Source organism: Monodelphis domestica, chromosome 1 (assembly GCF_027887165.1).
Source record: "Monodelphis domestica isolate mMonDom1 chromosome 1, mMonDom1.pri, whole genome shotgun sequence".
NCBI classification, from domain to species: Eukaryota; Metazoa; Chordata; class Mammalia; order Didelphimorphia; family Didelphidae; genus Monodelphis; species Monodelphis domestica.
In genome coordinates, this window is record NC_077227.1 from 204,707,253 (window position 1) to 204,723,525 (window position 16,273).

Sequence of the window (16,273 nt, forward strand, 5' to 3'; positions counted from 1 at the left end):
TGTGCTGGATGGTGTGAGCCACTTATGTCTGGGGGAGGGTGGGGAGGGTTTCGAGCATTCTCCTGAGGGCGGGGCCTCACCGGGACTGGGAGGGGCTCGCACCGACTGGCCTGGAGATGGCGGAGGCGGCGTTGCAGGCTGTGCGAAGGCAACTCTTAGAATTCCCAGCTACTGCGGGAGGTCAGTGGGGTTTTACTACGAGGCTACGGCGGCCTTCTTTGGCCCTGCCAAAGTCAACACCAAATGCGGGTGAAGCGCAGGGCACGCCGGGATTAGTATTCCTTTTGCCCGGAACTCATCCCCTCTAGGCTGCGGAGCGACTGCCTCTTAGGGTGTAGGCGCAATGCGTACTGGGAATCGTAAGTAGCCCTTTGTTTAGAGCAAAGAACACTGAGGATCTGAAGAAGGTGGGAGCTGTGCATTGCGGGAGAGCGGTGGGGCTCGGGGAGTGTGAGGGAAGCGGGGCATTTTCCTTGTTTCCTTAAGTCCCGCCCACTGGTCGGTCTACTCTGGGAAGATGGGTTGGGAACTCCTCCCTGTCTTCATGGAGTTTACTATTTAGAAATCTCTTCTCTGGGAATCGTGCCCAGTCCCCCAGCAGTTTCCAGGCCTTTCAGATAAGCTCAGGCCTCCGCCAGCACACGAAAAGGGCAGTCGGTGCTTCTTGACGGGCAGGATGACCCCGAGGGAGGGAGGGATAGAAGGGATCACCAGCAGGTGATTAGGCTGCTAGAACTAGGATTAGAATGGTGGCTGGAAACGGGGGTGGGGGGGGGGGTGGGGAAGAGACCAAGACCCATTCTGAAGGCGTTTGAGATGTATTGAGGTGCTAGATCTTAATTTGTTTAGGCATTCCCCATCGAGTGAGTGTCCCCTCAGTTTCCAATTCTCTGCCACTCCAAAGAGCAGCTGCAATAAATATTTTTGTACATAATAGTCCTTTTCTTCTTGGATTTCTTTTGGGTAGAGATCTAGCAGTGATATTCCCGAATCAAAGGGTAGGAATAGTTTAATAGCTCCGGGGGCTGAATTATTTTCTGATTGTTATTCGTTTTTGAGTGACATCCCCATATTCTCCACCTCTCATCCCACCCCACTTAGAATTGCAGTCTATTCTGTAATGGTTCTTTATGATCCCCAAAGTACTCAGGATGGTCCAGATACTTTGATGGAATCCACAGTAAATGGACCCTACACAGCCTAGTAGAAAAGCCTTGAAGCCAGAAAGACCTGTGTTTGAATCACTGCTCATTTACTAGCTCAGTGACCCTGTACAAGTCATTTAAGTTCCCTAGATTCAGTTTCTTCATCTGCAAACTTTGGGGATGGTAACAGTACCTGCCTCGCCTAGTGGTTGTGAGGTTTCGAGGAGATCTTGTATTTAAAGCTCATTCTGGGTGAGCCAACCATAGCCCCAAGGCTCTTGACACTGGTATGGCCTTTGGGCTCCACCCGGAGGAGCTGGGGGCTGTGCTGGGCTAGGAAGGCATGAGCTGAGGTTTACATTTACATGTGTTTTTCAGTTGTCCAACTTTCTGTGACCCTATCTGGAGTTTTCTTGGCAAAGATAATGAGGCGATTTTCCATTTCCTCCTCCAGCTCATTTTACAGATGGAGAAACAGGCAAGAAATATTTAGTGCCTTGAGGAGGTTCTAGAGAATGTGTCTGGGGTCATATTTGAACTAGGGTCTCCCTACCCCAAACTCAGTGTTGTACTGTATGGTCTCAATGCCTTTGGGTCGTGTCCAGACAACCGGGCAGTGGCTGCCAGAATAGAAATTGCACTCCTTGGGCGGGTGTGTTCATGTGTCCTTTCCCCCGTACATTGAGGACCGGCGGCCAGGGAGACACGGAGCGGGTCACAGGCACTCCTGAGTCCTCTCTCCCAGTAAATGAGGACAGAACCGGCGACGCTAGATGTCTTAGCCCTGTGTCTATCCTCAGAGCTGTGCGTGCCCTTCACTGTGCCGTACCTGGATGGAGCCCCGAGCCCGCTCCAGTTCTACCGGGACTGGGTGTGTCCCAACAGACCGTGTATCATCCGCAATGCCCTGCGACACTGGCCCGCCCTGGACAAGTGGACACTACCCTACCTCAGGTAGGAGCTGCACCCCAGAGAGTCCCTCCCCGCAAGTCGGGAGGGGCGGGGTTGAGGGCGGGGCAGCCTGGGCTCCGCCCTCACCGACTCTGCTTCCTGGGCAGGGCCGCGGTAGGCAGCACGGAAGTGAGTGTGGCTGTGACCCCAGATGGCTACGCAGACGCGGTGCGTGGAGAGCGGTTTGTGATGCCTGCGGAGAGGCGGCTACCTCTGAGCTCGGTGATCGACGTGCTGGAGGGCCGGGCCCGGCACCCTGGGGTGCTCTACGTGCAGAAGCAGTGCTCTAATCTCTCCTCTGAGCTACCCCAGTTACTGCCCGATGTCGAGCCCCACGTGCCCTGGGCCACGGAAGCACTGGGTAAGAGGAGGGAGGAAAGGCGGGGGAGGAGCAAGAACGGAGTGCTTTCCCGCAGGGCCCCGCCCTTCAGACCTTGTGACCTCCTGAGAAGGAGGAAGCCCCCCCCCCTTGGGAGACACTCTGCTCTTAAGAGAGGGCGGGACCTTCGAGGCTGCGGAGGCCAGCCCACTCATTTTACACATGAGGAGTCTGAGACCAAGATCACCCCGGGGAGTGGGTAGCAGAGCTGGGATTTGAATGGAAGCCCTCTAATTCCAAGGCCAGCATTCCTTTCCATCTATCTTCCCGACTCCGGGGGAGGGGAGCCCCAAAAGGGGAGAGACCAGAAAGGACTGAACTTGAATCACCTGAGTTCCAGGCCTACCTGGGAGGCATCCTAACCCTGGGACTGAGCAGGTGCTCAGCCTGCGGGGCTCAGTTCCTCATGTATGAAACAAGGAAAAGAATCCTGGCCCACTCTACCTCCTGGCTGTGAAGGAGGTGCCTGGCCAACACCAAGTATTTGCCGGGTTTCAGTTACAGCCTCTACCCTCTACCCCCCTTTCCCCTTCTCCCTCCCCCTCCCACTCTGGTCTGAGCAGTGCCTGGGGTCCCTCCCCGGACTTATCAGAGGCTGGGCTCCTGGAGGCCTGCCCTCTGGTGATCTCCTTGCTAGAGAAGGCCCTTCTAGCATTTTTAGCTCTGCCAAATCTGTTCCCAGGACCCTCCACCCTCCCCAGCCCTCACCAGGTCCTCCTCTGCTGCCTCAGCTCCCATTCGGTGCCCATCTCTCCTTTGGGACTGATTCCCTCAGCAGGGGGTGGTAGAGAGCCCCACGCTCTTTTCCCCTTCTTTTTCCCTCTGGATTTCCAATCAGAACAAATCACAAACTGTCTTTTTGCCTTGCATTTCTCCAGAACATAGTAAAAACAGAATATATATGTGAATTATATATATGTTTCATATAATATGTTTAATTTTACATATATATGTAAAATATATATTGTTTTTAGCCTTACCTTCGAAGCATCGTAGAATCAATACTGTGTATTAGTTCCAAAACAAAAGAGTGGCAAGGGCTACGCAATTGGTCTTAAGTGACTTGCTCAGTCACACAGCTAGGATGTATCTGAAGACAGATTTGAACCCAGGACTTCCTGGCTCCCAATCCACTGAGCCACCCAGCTGCCTCCTAAAATGTATATCTCTATCCAGGGAAGATGCCTGATGCTGTGAACTTCTGGCTCGGGGAAGAAGCTGCAGTGACCTCTTGTGAGTACCAGGGAGTCTAGGACGAAGTGGCCGAGGAATGGAGACTTGGGTGGGGAGGTTGGACGCCCATCTAAATCGTATTCTTTGTCCTTTCCACCCATTGCCACTAGTTGGGTTTGGGGGACAGACTGGGGGTGGAGGCAATGAGATGGGAAGTGATAGAAGCTGTTCCCGGTCTGCCCTGGCTTCTGATGCCAAGTTGTTCCAACCATGAACTTGTGTAATTTTGTGAAAAGGAAGTTTCAGCCTGTGATACCGGCCTGCCAGAATAACCCCTAATAAAGCTAAATGAGAATAAAATAATAATAATAATGGAGTTTCTCCTCTACGTACTTGCATTCTCCACAGCACCCACAAAGCCCAAAATACCCAGGAGGCCCACCTCTGTCAATACTGACTGAATGAATTGGAGGGTTAAGCCCTGTGAGCCTCAGGCTAGACAGCAAGGACTCACCCAGAAAGGAGCCAGTCATAGGGCCTGGCACAGGGGGCGCTAACTAACCTGAAAGCCTTTTTGAAAAGTTTGTGTGATAGGAAGAGGCCTGTCTGGGTCGGAAGGGAGCCCTGCCCCGGAAGCAGTCTCCTGACTCGAGGCCCTTCTGATGCTGAGACGCCATGATTTTTTCAAAGAAAAAGCCCCCTTCTCCTGCCCTGCCACCCTCAGAAGGCTGTCAGGTCCTTGAAGATAGGCCGTTTCCCTTTTGTCTCGGTGCGTGGCCATCTCATTCAGTCGCTTCTGAGGCGCCCGACTCTCTGGGACCCCATTTGGGGTTTTCTTGTTAAAGACACCGGAGTGGTTTGCCATTTCCTTCTGCAGCTTCTTGTATCGATGAGGAGATGATGGCAAAGAGGGTGGGTGAAGTGACTTGCTTGAGGTGACACGGCTAGAAAGTGTCTGAGGCTGGATGGGAACGCGGGTCTTCGTGACTCCTGGCCCGGCGATCTCTCTGCTGCACTATTTTGCTGCCTCGCAAGGGGCAATTAGTAGAATGTACCGGATGGGAGGCCGAAGTTGGGGCTCACTTGCGATCCCACTTAGATGGTGCTGCGGTTGTATTTCTGATGCGCCTCCCGCGAGCTCCCTCCCTACCAACGCTCCCGGAAGGGGAGGTGTCTGTCTCCGTCCTCTGGGCGTTCCGTGAGCACGTGCATGAGGCGTGAGCCCGTGACTGCGGGAGACACTGGGGCCAGGATTGGAGGGTGCAGCCTGAGCGGCCAGCGGGACCCGGGAGGGCCTCCGGAGCCTGCCCATGGCCTCTGTGTTTGGCAGTGCACAAGGACCACTACGAGAACCTGTACTGCGTGATAGCCGGGGAGAAGCACTTCCTCCTGCACCCACCCAGCGACCGGCCTTTCATCCCCTACGGTACGGTACGGGACGGGCTCCCAGGAGGAGGGCGGCAGCCCCAAGCCGGCCAGCGCAGTGACCTACCCGCCGTCCTGGGAGAAGGCATGGGGAGCCTCGCCCCACTGGGGGGTGACCCAGCACCTTCCCCTGACCCCCTTTCCTTCTGGCCGCAGAGCTGTATACCCCAGCCACCTACCACATGGCGCAGGACGGCTCCTTCAGGATCTCGGATGAGGAAGCGTCGGAGAAGGTGCCCCACCTGCAGGCAGTCCCCGTGCAGGCCCTGGTGGGGCTTATGTGTGCGCGTGTGTGCAGAAAGCAGACGCAGACACACACACAGATAGACACACAGACACACACACAGATAGACACACAGACACACACAGATATACACACAGATAGACATATACACAGAGACACACAGATATACACACAGATACACACACAGATACACACAGACAGATATACACAGAGACACACAGATATACACACAGATACACACACAGATACACACAGATATACACACAGACACACACAGATATACACACAGATACACACACAGATATACACAGAGACACACAGATATACACACAGATATACACACAGATACACAGATATACACACAGATACACACAGATATACACAGATACACACAGACAGATATACACAGAGACACACAGATATACACACAGATACACACACAGATACACACAGATACACACAGATATACACACAGACACACACAGATATACACACAGATACACACAAAGATATACACAGAGACACACAGATATACACACAGATATACACACAGATACACACACAGATATACACACAGATACACACAGACAGATATACACAGAGACACACAGATATACACACAGATACACACACAGATATACACACAGATACACACAGACAGATATACACAGAGACACACAGATATACACACAGATACACAGACACACAGATACACAGACATACAGATATAAACACAGATGCACAAAAACAGACACATACACAGATATACACACAGACACACAGATAGACACACACACAGATATACACACAGACAGATACACACACAGATATACACACAGATACACACACAGATATACACACAGATACACACAGACAGATATACACAGAGACACACAGGGATATACACACAGATACACAGACATACAGATATAAACACAGATACTCAAAAACAGACACATACACAGATATACACACAGACACACACAGATATACACACAGATACACACAGACAGATATACACAGAGACAGATAGACACACAGACACACAGATATACACACAGAGATATACACACAGATACACACACAGATATACACACAGATACACACACAGAGATATACACACAGATAGACACACAGACATACACACAGATGGACACACAGACACACACAGATATACACACAGATACACACACAGATATACACAGAGACACACAGATAGACACACAGATACACACAGACACACACAGATATACACACAGATACACACACAGATATACACAGAGACACACAGATACACACAGACACACAGATACACACAGACAGATATACACAGAGACACACAGATAGACACACAGACACACACACAGATAGACACACAGATACACACAGACTGATATACACAGAGACACACAGATATACACACAGATACACAAACACCCAGAGATATACACACAGATACACACACAGACATACAGATATAAACACAGATACACAAAAACAGACACACACACAGATATATACATAGACACACACACAGATAGACACACAGATACACACAGACAGATATACACAGAGACACACAGATATACACACAGATACACAGACATACAGATATAAACACAGATACACAAAAACAGACACATACACAGATATACACACAGACACACAGATAGACACACACACAGATATACACACAGACAGATAGACACACAGATATACACACAGATACAGACACACAGAGATATACACACAGATACACACACAGATATACACACAGATACACACAGACAGATATACACAGAGACACACAGAGATATACACACAGATACACAGACATACAGATATAAACAGAGATACTCAAAAACAGACACATACACAGATATACACACAGACACACACAGATATACACACAGATACACACAGACAGATATACACAGAGACAGATAGACACACAGACACACAGATATACACACAGATACAGACACACAGAGATATACACACAGATACACACACAGATACACACACAGATATACACACAGACACACACACAGATAGACACACAGACATACACACAGATGGACACACAGACACACACAGATATACACACAGATACACACACAGATATACACAGAGACACACAGATATACACACAGACACACACAGATATACACACAGATACACACACAGATATACACAGAGACACACAGATACACACAGACACACAGATACACACAGACAGATATACACAGAGACACACAGATAGACACACAGACACACACACAGATACACACACAGATACACACAGACTGATATACACAGAGACACACAGATATACACACAGATATACAAACACCCAGAGATATACACACAGATACACACACAGACATACAGATATAAACACAGATACACAAAAACAGACACACACACAGATATATACATAGACACACAGACAGATAGACACACAGACATACACACAGATCGACACACAGACACACACACAGATATACACACAGATACACACAGACAGATATACACAGAGACACACATATATACACACAGATACACACACAGATATACAGATATAAACACAGATACACAAAAACACATACACAGATAGACACCAGACAGACACACAGACAGATATACACACAGATACACACACAGACATACAGATATAAACACAGATACACAAAAACAGACACATACACAGATATATACACAGACACACACAGATATACACCCAGACACACACAGATATAGGCACACACACAGACTCATACAGATATACACAGATACACACACCAGACACACAGATACACACACACAGATAGACACACAGACATACACACACAGATACACACATACAGATATACAGACAGACACAGACAGATATACACACAGATACACACACAGACATACAGATATAAACACAGATACACAAAAACAGACATACACAGATATACACACAGACACACAGACAGATATACACACAGACACACAGATATACACACAGATACACAGACACACAGATACACACACAGACATACAGATATAAACACAGATACACAAAAACAGACACATACACAGATATACACACAGACACACACAGATATACACACAGATACAGACAGACACAGAGACACACAGATATATACACAGACACACAGAGATATACACACAGACAAACACATACACAGATATACACACAGACAGACACACACACAGATATACACACAGACAGACACACACAACAGATATACACACAGACACACAGAGATATACACACAGATACACACAGACACACACAGATATACACACAGACACACACAGATATACACACAGATACACACAGACACACACAGATATACACATAGACATACAAAGATATACACACAGATACACACACAGACACACACAGATACACACAGATATACACATAGACATACACAGATATACACACAGATACACACACAGACACATGGATATACACACAGAAACACAAAAACAGACACACACACAGATATACACACAGATAGACCCACAGACACACAGATATACAGACACACGCACACAGACACACAGATACACACACAGATTTAGGCACACACACACACCCACTCTCCTTGATCCCTAGGGGAAGGGAGGGAAAACCCTGTCCTGGAGAACTTGCTTGCCGTGCCCCCTTCCCCTCTGCTGCCCCGCTGTGCCCCATGCCCATCCTCTGCCCTGCTGTGCCCCCTGTCCATCCCCTGGCCAAGTGGGCCAAGAGCATGCTGGGAGTCGGGTGGGACGGGCCTGCGTCTGGCCTCTGCTGGCTGTCGTGTGTAAATGGCTGCTCCCGCAGGTCCCCTGGATCCCCCTGGACCCCTTGGCCCCAGACCTGGTCCGCTATCCCCGCTACGAGCAGGCCCGGCCGCTGCGCTGCAGGGTGCAGGCGGGGGAGATGCTCTACCTGCCGGCTCTCTGGTTTCACCACGTCCGTCAGTCTCACGGCTGTGTCGCCGGTGAGGAGGGAGGACGGGGAGGGCTGAGGGTGGCCCAGGCCTGGGCCTGGATGGGGGGGAGAGGCTAATGGCCGGATCCTCTTTCCTTCCCAGTGAATTTCTGGTACGACATGGAATATGACCTCAAGTACAGCTACTACCAGCTTCTGGACTCCCTCTCGCAGGCCGCGGGCCTCGGCTAGGGAAGGCCTTGTGGGAGCTGCCTTCCCGGGTCTCTGGACGCCCGTCCGGAAACATGCTCACTTCTAGAGAAGCCCTGGGCTGCGAGGCTTTTTCCTGGGGAGAAGCCGGCTATGGTGAGGGATCCGTTTGGGACAGTTTTGCCAGACAGGCTGGTCTCTGAGGCGAAGGGTGAGCCGTGGCTGATGTGCCCCCCCCATTCCCCCCGCCACCCCTGGGGTAGAACTCTGGAGGAGGGGGTCTGGATGGGGCTGGGGGGAGGGGGGCTTTGGGGGGGGATCCCTCTGGTGTGTAAGAACCTTCCTGCCTGTATGGCAGTCACTCTAGCCCTTTCCTTGGCCGAGTGCCTACAAATCCATGATTCGCCCTGATGTCCTCGGCTTTCCTTCTTCCCAGAGCAGCAGCCCGCCGCTCTATGGGGCACTCACACCTTGGAGCCTCTGTGGGGAGCCCGGAGGGTTCGGTACAAGGACGGGGGAGGGGCAGCTTTCACAGAAGGAGGATCCCTGGTGTAATAATTAAAAGAGTGGGAGCCATAAACTGTGGCAGTTAAAAGAGTTGATGCCATAAACTGTAAGAGTTAAAATGGTGGAAGATATAAATTGTAGTAGATATGAGAGTGGGTGAGTAAATTGTGCCCTCTGGAAATATGTTTTCACTACAGTGTTTTGTTTTTAAATCAAATATAAGGTGGTCGCCAGGGAAATATTCCCAATTATGAATATACCCAAGTCAACTGGGTTAATAGAGAGTTTTAATTAATAATACAATGAGGAATCAAAGAGAGAGAGAGAGAGAGAGAGAAAAAGGAAATAAATGTGAAAAGAATAGGCCGGCCCAGGCAGCACTGGCCAACCCAGGCTTAAGCCCTAAAACAAAAGATCAGTCAGTCCTAATCACTCACCATAAGATCTGTTCAAGCGAGGATTCAGGGGGACAGAGTCTCCCCAGAGGTTGTTCCAGCCAGAGTCAGCCTCCCTTGAAAGACCTCCTTAGAGATTGTCTCTCAAGAGCCTGTATATCTCAAGAGATTTTTTCAACAGTCTGTCCTTTTTCTTATAGAGGGGGTTTTCTCCTATGTTACCTCCCCTAAGTTCTTCCATCTACCAATCACGGTAGACGTTTTCCAAAGGACAGCCCATTCTGAATCCACACCTGAGTAGACTAATCCTTTTAGTACTCCACACCTGAGTAGGTTAGAATCTCTGTGTAAGTGTTTTCCTCTTTGCTCCTTTTAAGTTCACAAGTTGCCTGACCTTTATAGGTACTTAGCACCCCTTTGTAATAATTCTAAAAATAGGCATGGCTTAAGTATGGGTTTAAGTACTTTTCATTGTTCTGCAAGGAGTTTTCTTCCCTAAAGCAGTCTTAAGTAGGGATGGAGTCCCATTTCTGATCTTAAGTAGAGTTCTCACATTTTAGATCCAAGTAGCTTCATTGTTTAAAATGGGGAATGGTCTTAACCAAATGTTCTAAGGTAGAGTCTGAGAATCTTTTAACATTCACAAGTCTGAGAAATTTCAAGATTCACACTGGGCCCTCGGGCTCAGCCTGGGCCTCACATCTCCCCTGGCCTCTGGGGGCATCCGCAAGCCTTCCTCCAGGAGGACAGGATGGAGGGTAAAACGTAGTGAGTATGTTCAGAGTAAGATGAAAATAAGAGCACAGAATCTCCAAACAGGCGTGTTCACACAGGACTTCAGAGTGCCTGAGAGAATCAGCCCTTTGATAGCCCCAGAGTGCCAGGCTCTGTGCTGAGTGCTTTATTTTATTTTATTTCATCCTATTTTATTTTTTAAGCCCTTACCTTCCGTCTTGGAATCAGTCCTGGGTATTGGCTCCAAGGCAGAGGAGCAGTAGGGGCTAGGCAATGGGGGTTAAGTGGCTTGCCCAGGGTCACACAGCTGGGAAGTGTCTGAGGCCAGGTTTGAACCCAGGACCTCCCCTCTCTAGGCCTGTCTGTCCATCCACTGAGCTCCCCAGCTGCCCCCTGTGCCGAGTGCTTTAGAATTGCTATCTCATTTGGTCCTCCTAAACACCCTGGGAGCCAGCTATTGATATTTTTCTCTATGATATTTTTGGTTCAGGAAATGGAGGCAATCAGTGGTTAAATGACTTGTCCAGGGGCATACAGCTAGTGACTAAGGCCAGATGTGACCTCAGTTCTTCCTGATTCTGGGTGGCTGCCCATGCAGTGGCGAGGAGGCCGCCTCGATCTAACTCTACTTTTCAGCCAGGCCCCTCCCTGGGGGGGTTCCATGAGAGCAAACAGAACAAAGCTAGTCTCTCTTCCACAGTAAGACGTGCCTTACAGAAATAGGTTCCCAGGCCCGTCACCGACGCTGCAAAGGGCGTCCTAGCTAGCCTGCTGTTTAATAAGCCCTTCTCGGAGGCAGCCGCGCGGCGACTTTTCTTCGGCTTCTCGCGGCTCCTCCGCGGCTCTGAGGGCATCCCTGCTCTGTTCTGGGGGTCTCACGACTAATAACCAAGTAGTAGTAGTGAATCAAAGAGGAGCCCTGCTGCCCGGGGCGCGACGATCCAGGCAGAAGCTCCGGACACATGGCTGTGGAAGCCAGGGTTTGATACCGAATGACCTAATAACTGGCACTCGAGGCTGAGCATTTGGGCAGCCGGGGCGAGACTTTGCCCTGCTTAGGAACTGGCACGGGCCTAGCGCAATTAAACTATTTTCTTTCATGTGTGCTTTTGACTTGATGTTTTTCACCGCCAAGGACCTAGGCCTGAATTCACATGGGTGTCTATAGAGGTGCTTATTTCAGAAGTGGGTGTGGGAAGGTGAGGTGACTTTCCCAAGGTCACACAGCTAGGAAGTGTCTGAGGGCAGATTGGAGGCCAGGACCTCCCATCTGTGAATATGGCTCTCCATCCCCTGAGCCCCGTGAGTACTAGTGTAATGCAAAAAAAGCAGGAAGAGCTAATCAATAGGCGTTAAGTGATTTGCTCAAGGTCCCACAGCCAGGAGCTGTCTGAGACCAGCATCTCTTTGCAACATCTGGCTGCGGCTGCAAAGATGCCTGTCTGTATTGGCCTCATTTTCTCTGAAGACCTCTCATGTCCCCACTACCTCTGTGGGCCGGAGCATTTCTCAGCCTGGCCTCGGCCTCGGGCTCTTTCCATCTGGGCTGGAGGTTCCTGTCCTGCTGGCACAGAGACCGTGAAACAGGTCCTTCCCAACAGGAGCTTGGGTTTTCCCGGGGTCCTTTTTGCTGCTGGTTCCTTCAAACGCCACCTCGTAGCTTCCTCTCCTGCTCAGCCTTAGGTGGAACATGGACCTGCCCTCTGTTGGGAAACTGAGGTCCAGGGAGTGGGGAACCAGGATGAGCCAGAGCAGGCGTCGGCACCTGGTCTTGCTGGCTCGCCTGCCTGGTCGGTTATAGAGGTGCTTATTTCAGAAGTGGGTGTGGGAAGGTGGGAGGAGCTGGGAGCTCCAGCCGAGCCACACACACACCTGGCTTCATCGTGGTTGGCACGGCATCTTCTCCCTGGCGCTCCACAGGATTTGGAAGGCATGGCTCTGGTAAGGACCCATCAGGGAACCCAGACTCCTGGGGCCTGGGTATCCCTTCTCCTGGTGCCAGGCCTCCCACGACTCCAGGGATGACCCACTGTGGCCCAGGCTATTTCCATTCCTCACTGGACCAGGTGGTGGAGAAGCTGTCTGTGGTCCTGTGCCGGGAGCCAGAGCAGCATTACCGGGTTAGCAGGAGGAGGAGAGCAGGGATGCTGCCAGAGGAGGCAAGGAGGAAGAAGCTGAGGGGGCTGAGTGTGGAGAAGAGAAGGGGCATTTGAGAGCTGCTCATTCTAGCCCTGCTCTGGCTGGCCCGGAAGCCATGGGGGAAATCACAGAGAAGTACAGTGAAGTTTACTGATATTCGATAATTATTCGATACTGATAATTCGATAATGTTAGAACTCTGACACTTGAACAAGCTATGACAGGAGGTGAGTGGGTCCTCCTCTCACTAGAGGCCCTGGAAGACCACGCTTAGAACATTCTGTGGTGGGGATTCTCTGGGGGACGGGGCTTAGACTCAATGGCAACGGAGTTCTCTTCTCAAGCTGGGATTTGGAGGAACAAGGGAAGGGACTTAAGAGTATGCCCAGGGCACAGCTGGGTAGCTCGGTGAATGGAGAGCCAGGCCTAGAGATGGGATGTCCTGGCTTCAAAGCTGGCCTCAGACACTTCCCAGCTGTGTGACCCTGGGCAAGTCACTTAACCCTAATTGCCTAGCCCTTACTTCTTTTCCTCCTTTGAACCAATACACGGCATTGATTCCAAGATGGAAGGCAAGGGTTTATTAAAGAAGAAGAATATGCCAAAGGTCAAGTTGGAAATTCCTTTGGGTGTCTGGGACCAGGCTCCAGAGAGTAGTTCTTTGGACCCTCGTTATTGAAGACTTGGAGCAGGTTGGCAGGCTCCCAGGGCCAACTCCACCAGCATCGAAGTCATGGTCCTCAAAACCCAGCTACGGTGGTCTGGACAGGTCATCTGCATGGACCCACAGCGAATACCAAGACAGGTATTCTATGGTGAACTGTCAGCTGGACTCAGGAAACAAGGCCGACCAAAGAAAAGATACAAGGATCAGCTAAAGTCAAACTTGAAGTGGGCTGGCATTATACCAAAGCAACTAGAACTTGCTGCCTCTGTCAGAAGCAGCTGGTGAACCCACATTAAACATGCTGCCACCACCTTTGAAGATGAACGACGTCGATGTCTTGCCCCTGCGCGTGAACTACGACAACGAGGCCACAACCGCACCTCCCATAACAACTGGCGTCCCATGCCCCATGTGCCACAAACTTTGCGCCTCATTCTTTGGACTTCAAAGCCACATGAGGGTACATCAATAGATGATAATGCACAAAGACAATTGTCATTCTCGGTGACCGAGAGACTACTACTACTACTACCTTCCATCTTAGAATCAGTAGTGGGTATTGATTCCAAAGCAGAAGAGCAGTAAGGGCTAGGCAATGGGGGTCAAGTGACTTGCCCAAGAAATGTCTGAGGCCAGATTTGAACCTTGGACCTCCCATCTCTAGATCTGGCTCTCAATCCACTGAGCCACCCAGCTGTTCCTTCCTTACCTTTCTTCTTTATAGCCTATGCCTGGGAGCAGTCTGCTGTCTGTTCGGACCCTAAAGGCACATGGTGTCCCATCCAAAGACATACATGAGTCTGGAATTCCCTTCCTTGTCCTATTGTCTAGCCCCTTCCTCCCGTGTCAGCCTGATGGCCCTGGATCCAGATAGGGGCCAGGACTTGGACTAGAGCCAAGAGGTGGTGGGCAGAGAAGAGAAAAGAGTTGAAGCTGACACAGACAAGGGATGCTTCCAGGGAAGACCAGTGGAGTTTGGAACTTTGGCTTCAGTCAATTTTCCTTATCTTCTTGGCTCCAGTTACAATTCTTTGTAGGTCTCTGTAAGGCCTGGTGCATTCCCAACCTGGGAGGTGTGAATTTCAAAACTACTCAACCCAGTTCAAACCATTCTTTAGAGGATGGGATTTGGCTATTTCCTGATCAATAATAATAGAGATACTAGGAATGACAGACTCGGGTCTTGGAAACTACAATCTCCACCCTACTCAGGGTAACAGGATTTAGGAAGAGCTGCAGCAAAGCTGAAGATTTAATTATTTGAGAATATGGCCTTCAACAGACATGTGCAAAGGGGACAGATCTCTGGATGGTCCTGGGTTAAGCTAGAAGCATTTCCTGCGACCCGAGCTACAGTGGCTTTTGTTGCTAAGGTGCTTTTAAAGGAAAATATTCCTCGTTTTGGCCCGGCAGCACGTATTGATTCTGATAGAGGAAGTCATTTTATCGATTCTGTCTTAAACCAAATATATTCTTGCTTGGGGATAACTCCCAAATTCTATGTTCCATATCATCCCCAGAGCTCAGGCCAAGTTGAAAGGATGAATAAAGAACTTAAAAGTATGATTGGCAAATTATGCACTGAGACCCATTTAAAATGGCCTGAAATTCTCCCTCTGGCCCAATTTTATCTTAGAAGCAGGCCTAGAGGAGACTTACATATTTCACCATTTGAGATGCTTTTTGGACATCCTCCTATACAGGCTAAGCCTTTCTCCCTGGCATATACATCAGTATTAGGGGGAGATACTACTATTGCTTCCTATATACAGGAATTACAGCATAAACTGCGTGAACTTCATGAATCTGGAGCTGCAGTACAAGCCGGACGACTAGACTTTTCACTTCACGACCTGAACCCAGGAGACAAGGTGTATATTAAAAATTTCCAGCGTACTGGAGCAACTCAGCCTTCGTGGGAAGGACCATTCCAAATATTGTTAACGACTCCAACATCTATAAAGGTTGGAGAAAAGGACTCTTGGATTCATTGCTCACATGTAAAGAGAGCATTTTCTGCTGAGACTGATTCACTGTATCCTATCACATGCATTGAAGATAATAATCCATTGACAAGTGGATGTTGTTTTTTCAAAAACACATTGAATTCCTGAATTTTTTCTTCTCTTTCCCTTATTTTTTTATTATTGCGATTCTTTTAAATATTTGAATTTTTCCCCTTTCCTCATTTCTTGTACAAAAGGTACATACAACTAAATTTTTTTTCCTCTCTCTCTGCAGTAATATAAGTTTAAATATACATACCCAACCAGCTTTAGACTGTGGGAACCTGCCATTTATTGATAAAATGTTGTGGGACTATGATTAATGTTTATGTCTGATTCCAGGAAACGGGATAAAAACTAGGA

The 16,273-nt window shown here is 49.3% G+C and overlaps 2 protein-coding genes across 4 annotated transcripts in view; both read left to right on the plus strand.

Annotated features, from left to right (window-relative positions):
* The first annotated feature begins 62 nt into the window (after positions 1 to 62).
* Positions 63 to 10,149, plus strand: LOC103105226 (bifunctional peptidase and (3S)-lysyl hydroxylase JMJD7). Of its 3 annotated transcripts, none has more exons than XM_056810317.1 (8): positions 63 to 180; positions 1,946 to 2,099; positions 2,204 to 2,457; positions 3,652 to 3,708; positions 4,979 to 5,074; positions 5,230 to 5,306; positions 9,162 to 9,321; positions 9,415 to 10,149. In XM_056810317.1, exons 1-8 carry the CDS (start codon positions 117 to 119, stop codon positions 9,501 to 9,503), a joined length of 951 nt encoding a protein of 316 aa, XP_056666295.1. In that variant the 5' UTR covers positions 63 to 116; the 3' UTR covers positions 9,504 to 10,149. The 3 variants fall into 3 exon arrangements, with proteins under 3 accessions (XP_056666295.1, XP_056666296.1, XP_056666297.1); XM_056810318.1 differs by lacking the exon at positions 63 to 180 and adding an exon at positions 209 to 359 and having other exon boundaries at positions 5,230 to 5,342; XM_056810319.1 differs by lacking the exon at positions 63 to 180 and adding an exon at positions 216 to 359.
* Positions 10,150 to 13,119: 2,970 nt separating this feature from the next.
* The window catches only part of LOC100027821 (mitogen-activated protein kinase-binding protein 1), a 34,878-nt gene continuing 31,724 nt past the window's right edge, over positions 13,120 to 16,273 (plus strand). Inside the window, exons 1-2 of the mRNA XM_056815982.1 lie at positions 13,120 to 13,218; positions 14,224 to 14,280. Of these exons, the coding sequence (XP_056671960.1) occupies positions 13,120 to 13,218; positions 14,224 to 14,280 (156 nt within the window). The remainder of the gene's footprint in view (positions 13,219 to 14,223; positions 14,281 to 16,273) is intronic.

Bases quoted from the DNA above. Each gene is read 5' to 3' on its own strand.
- LOC103105226 (XM_056810317.1), top strand. From the start codon at position 117: ATGGCGGAGGCGGCGTTGCAGGCTGTGCGAAGGCAACTCTTAGAATTC. The intron at 2,458-3,651 runs GTAAGAGGAGGG...ATCTCTATCCAG, and splicing joins CTGGGCCACGGAAGCACTGG to GGAAGATGCCTGATGCTGTG. The intron at 5,307-9,161 runs GTGCCCCACCTG...CTGCTCCCGCAG, and splicing joins ATGAGGAAGCGTCGGAGAAG to GTCCCCTGGATCCCCCTGGA.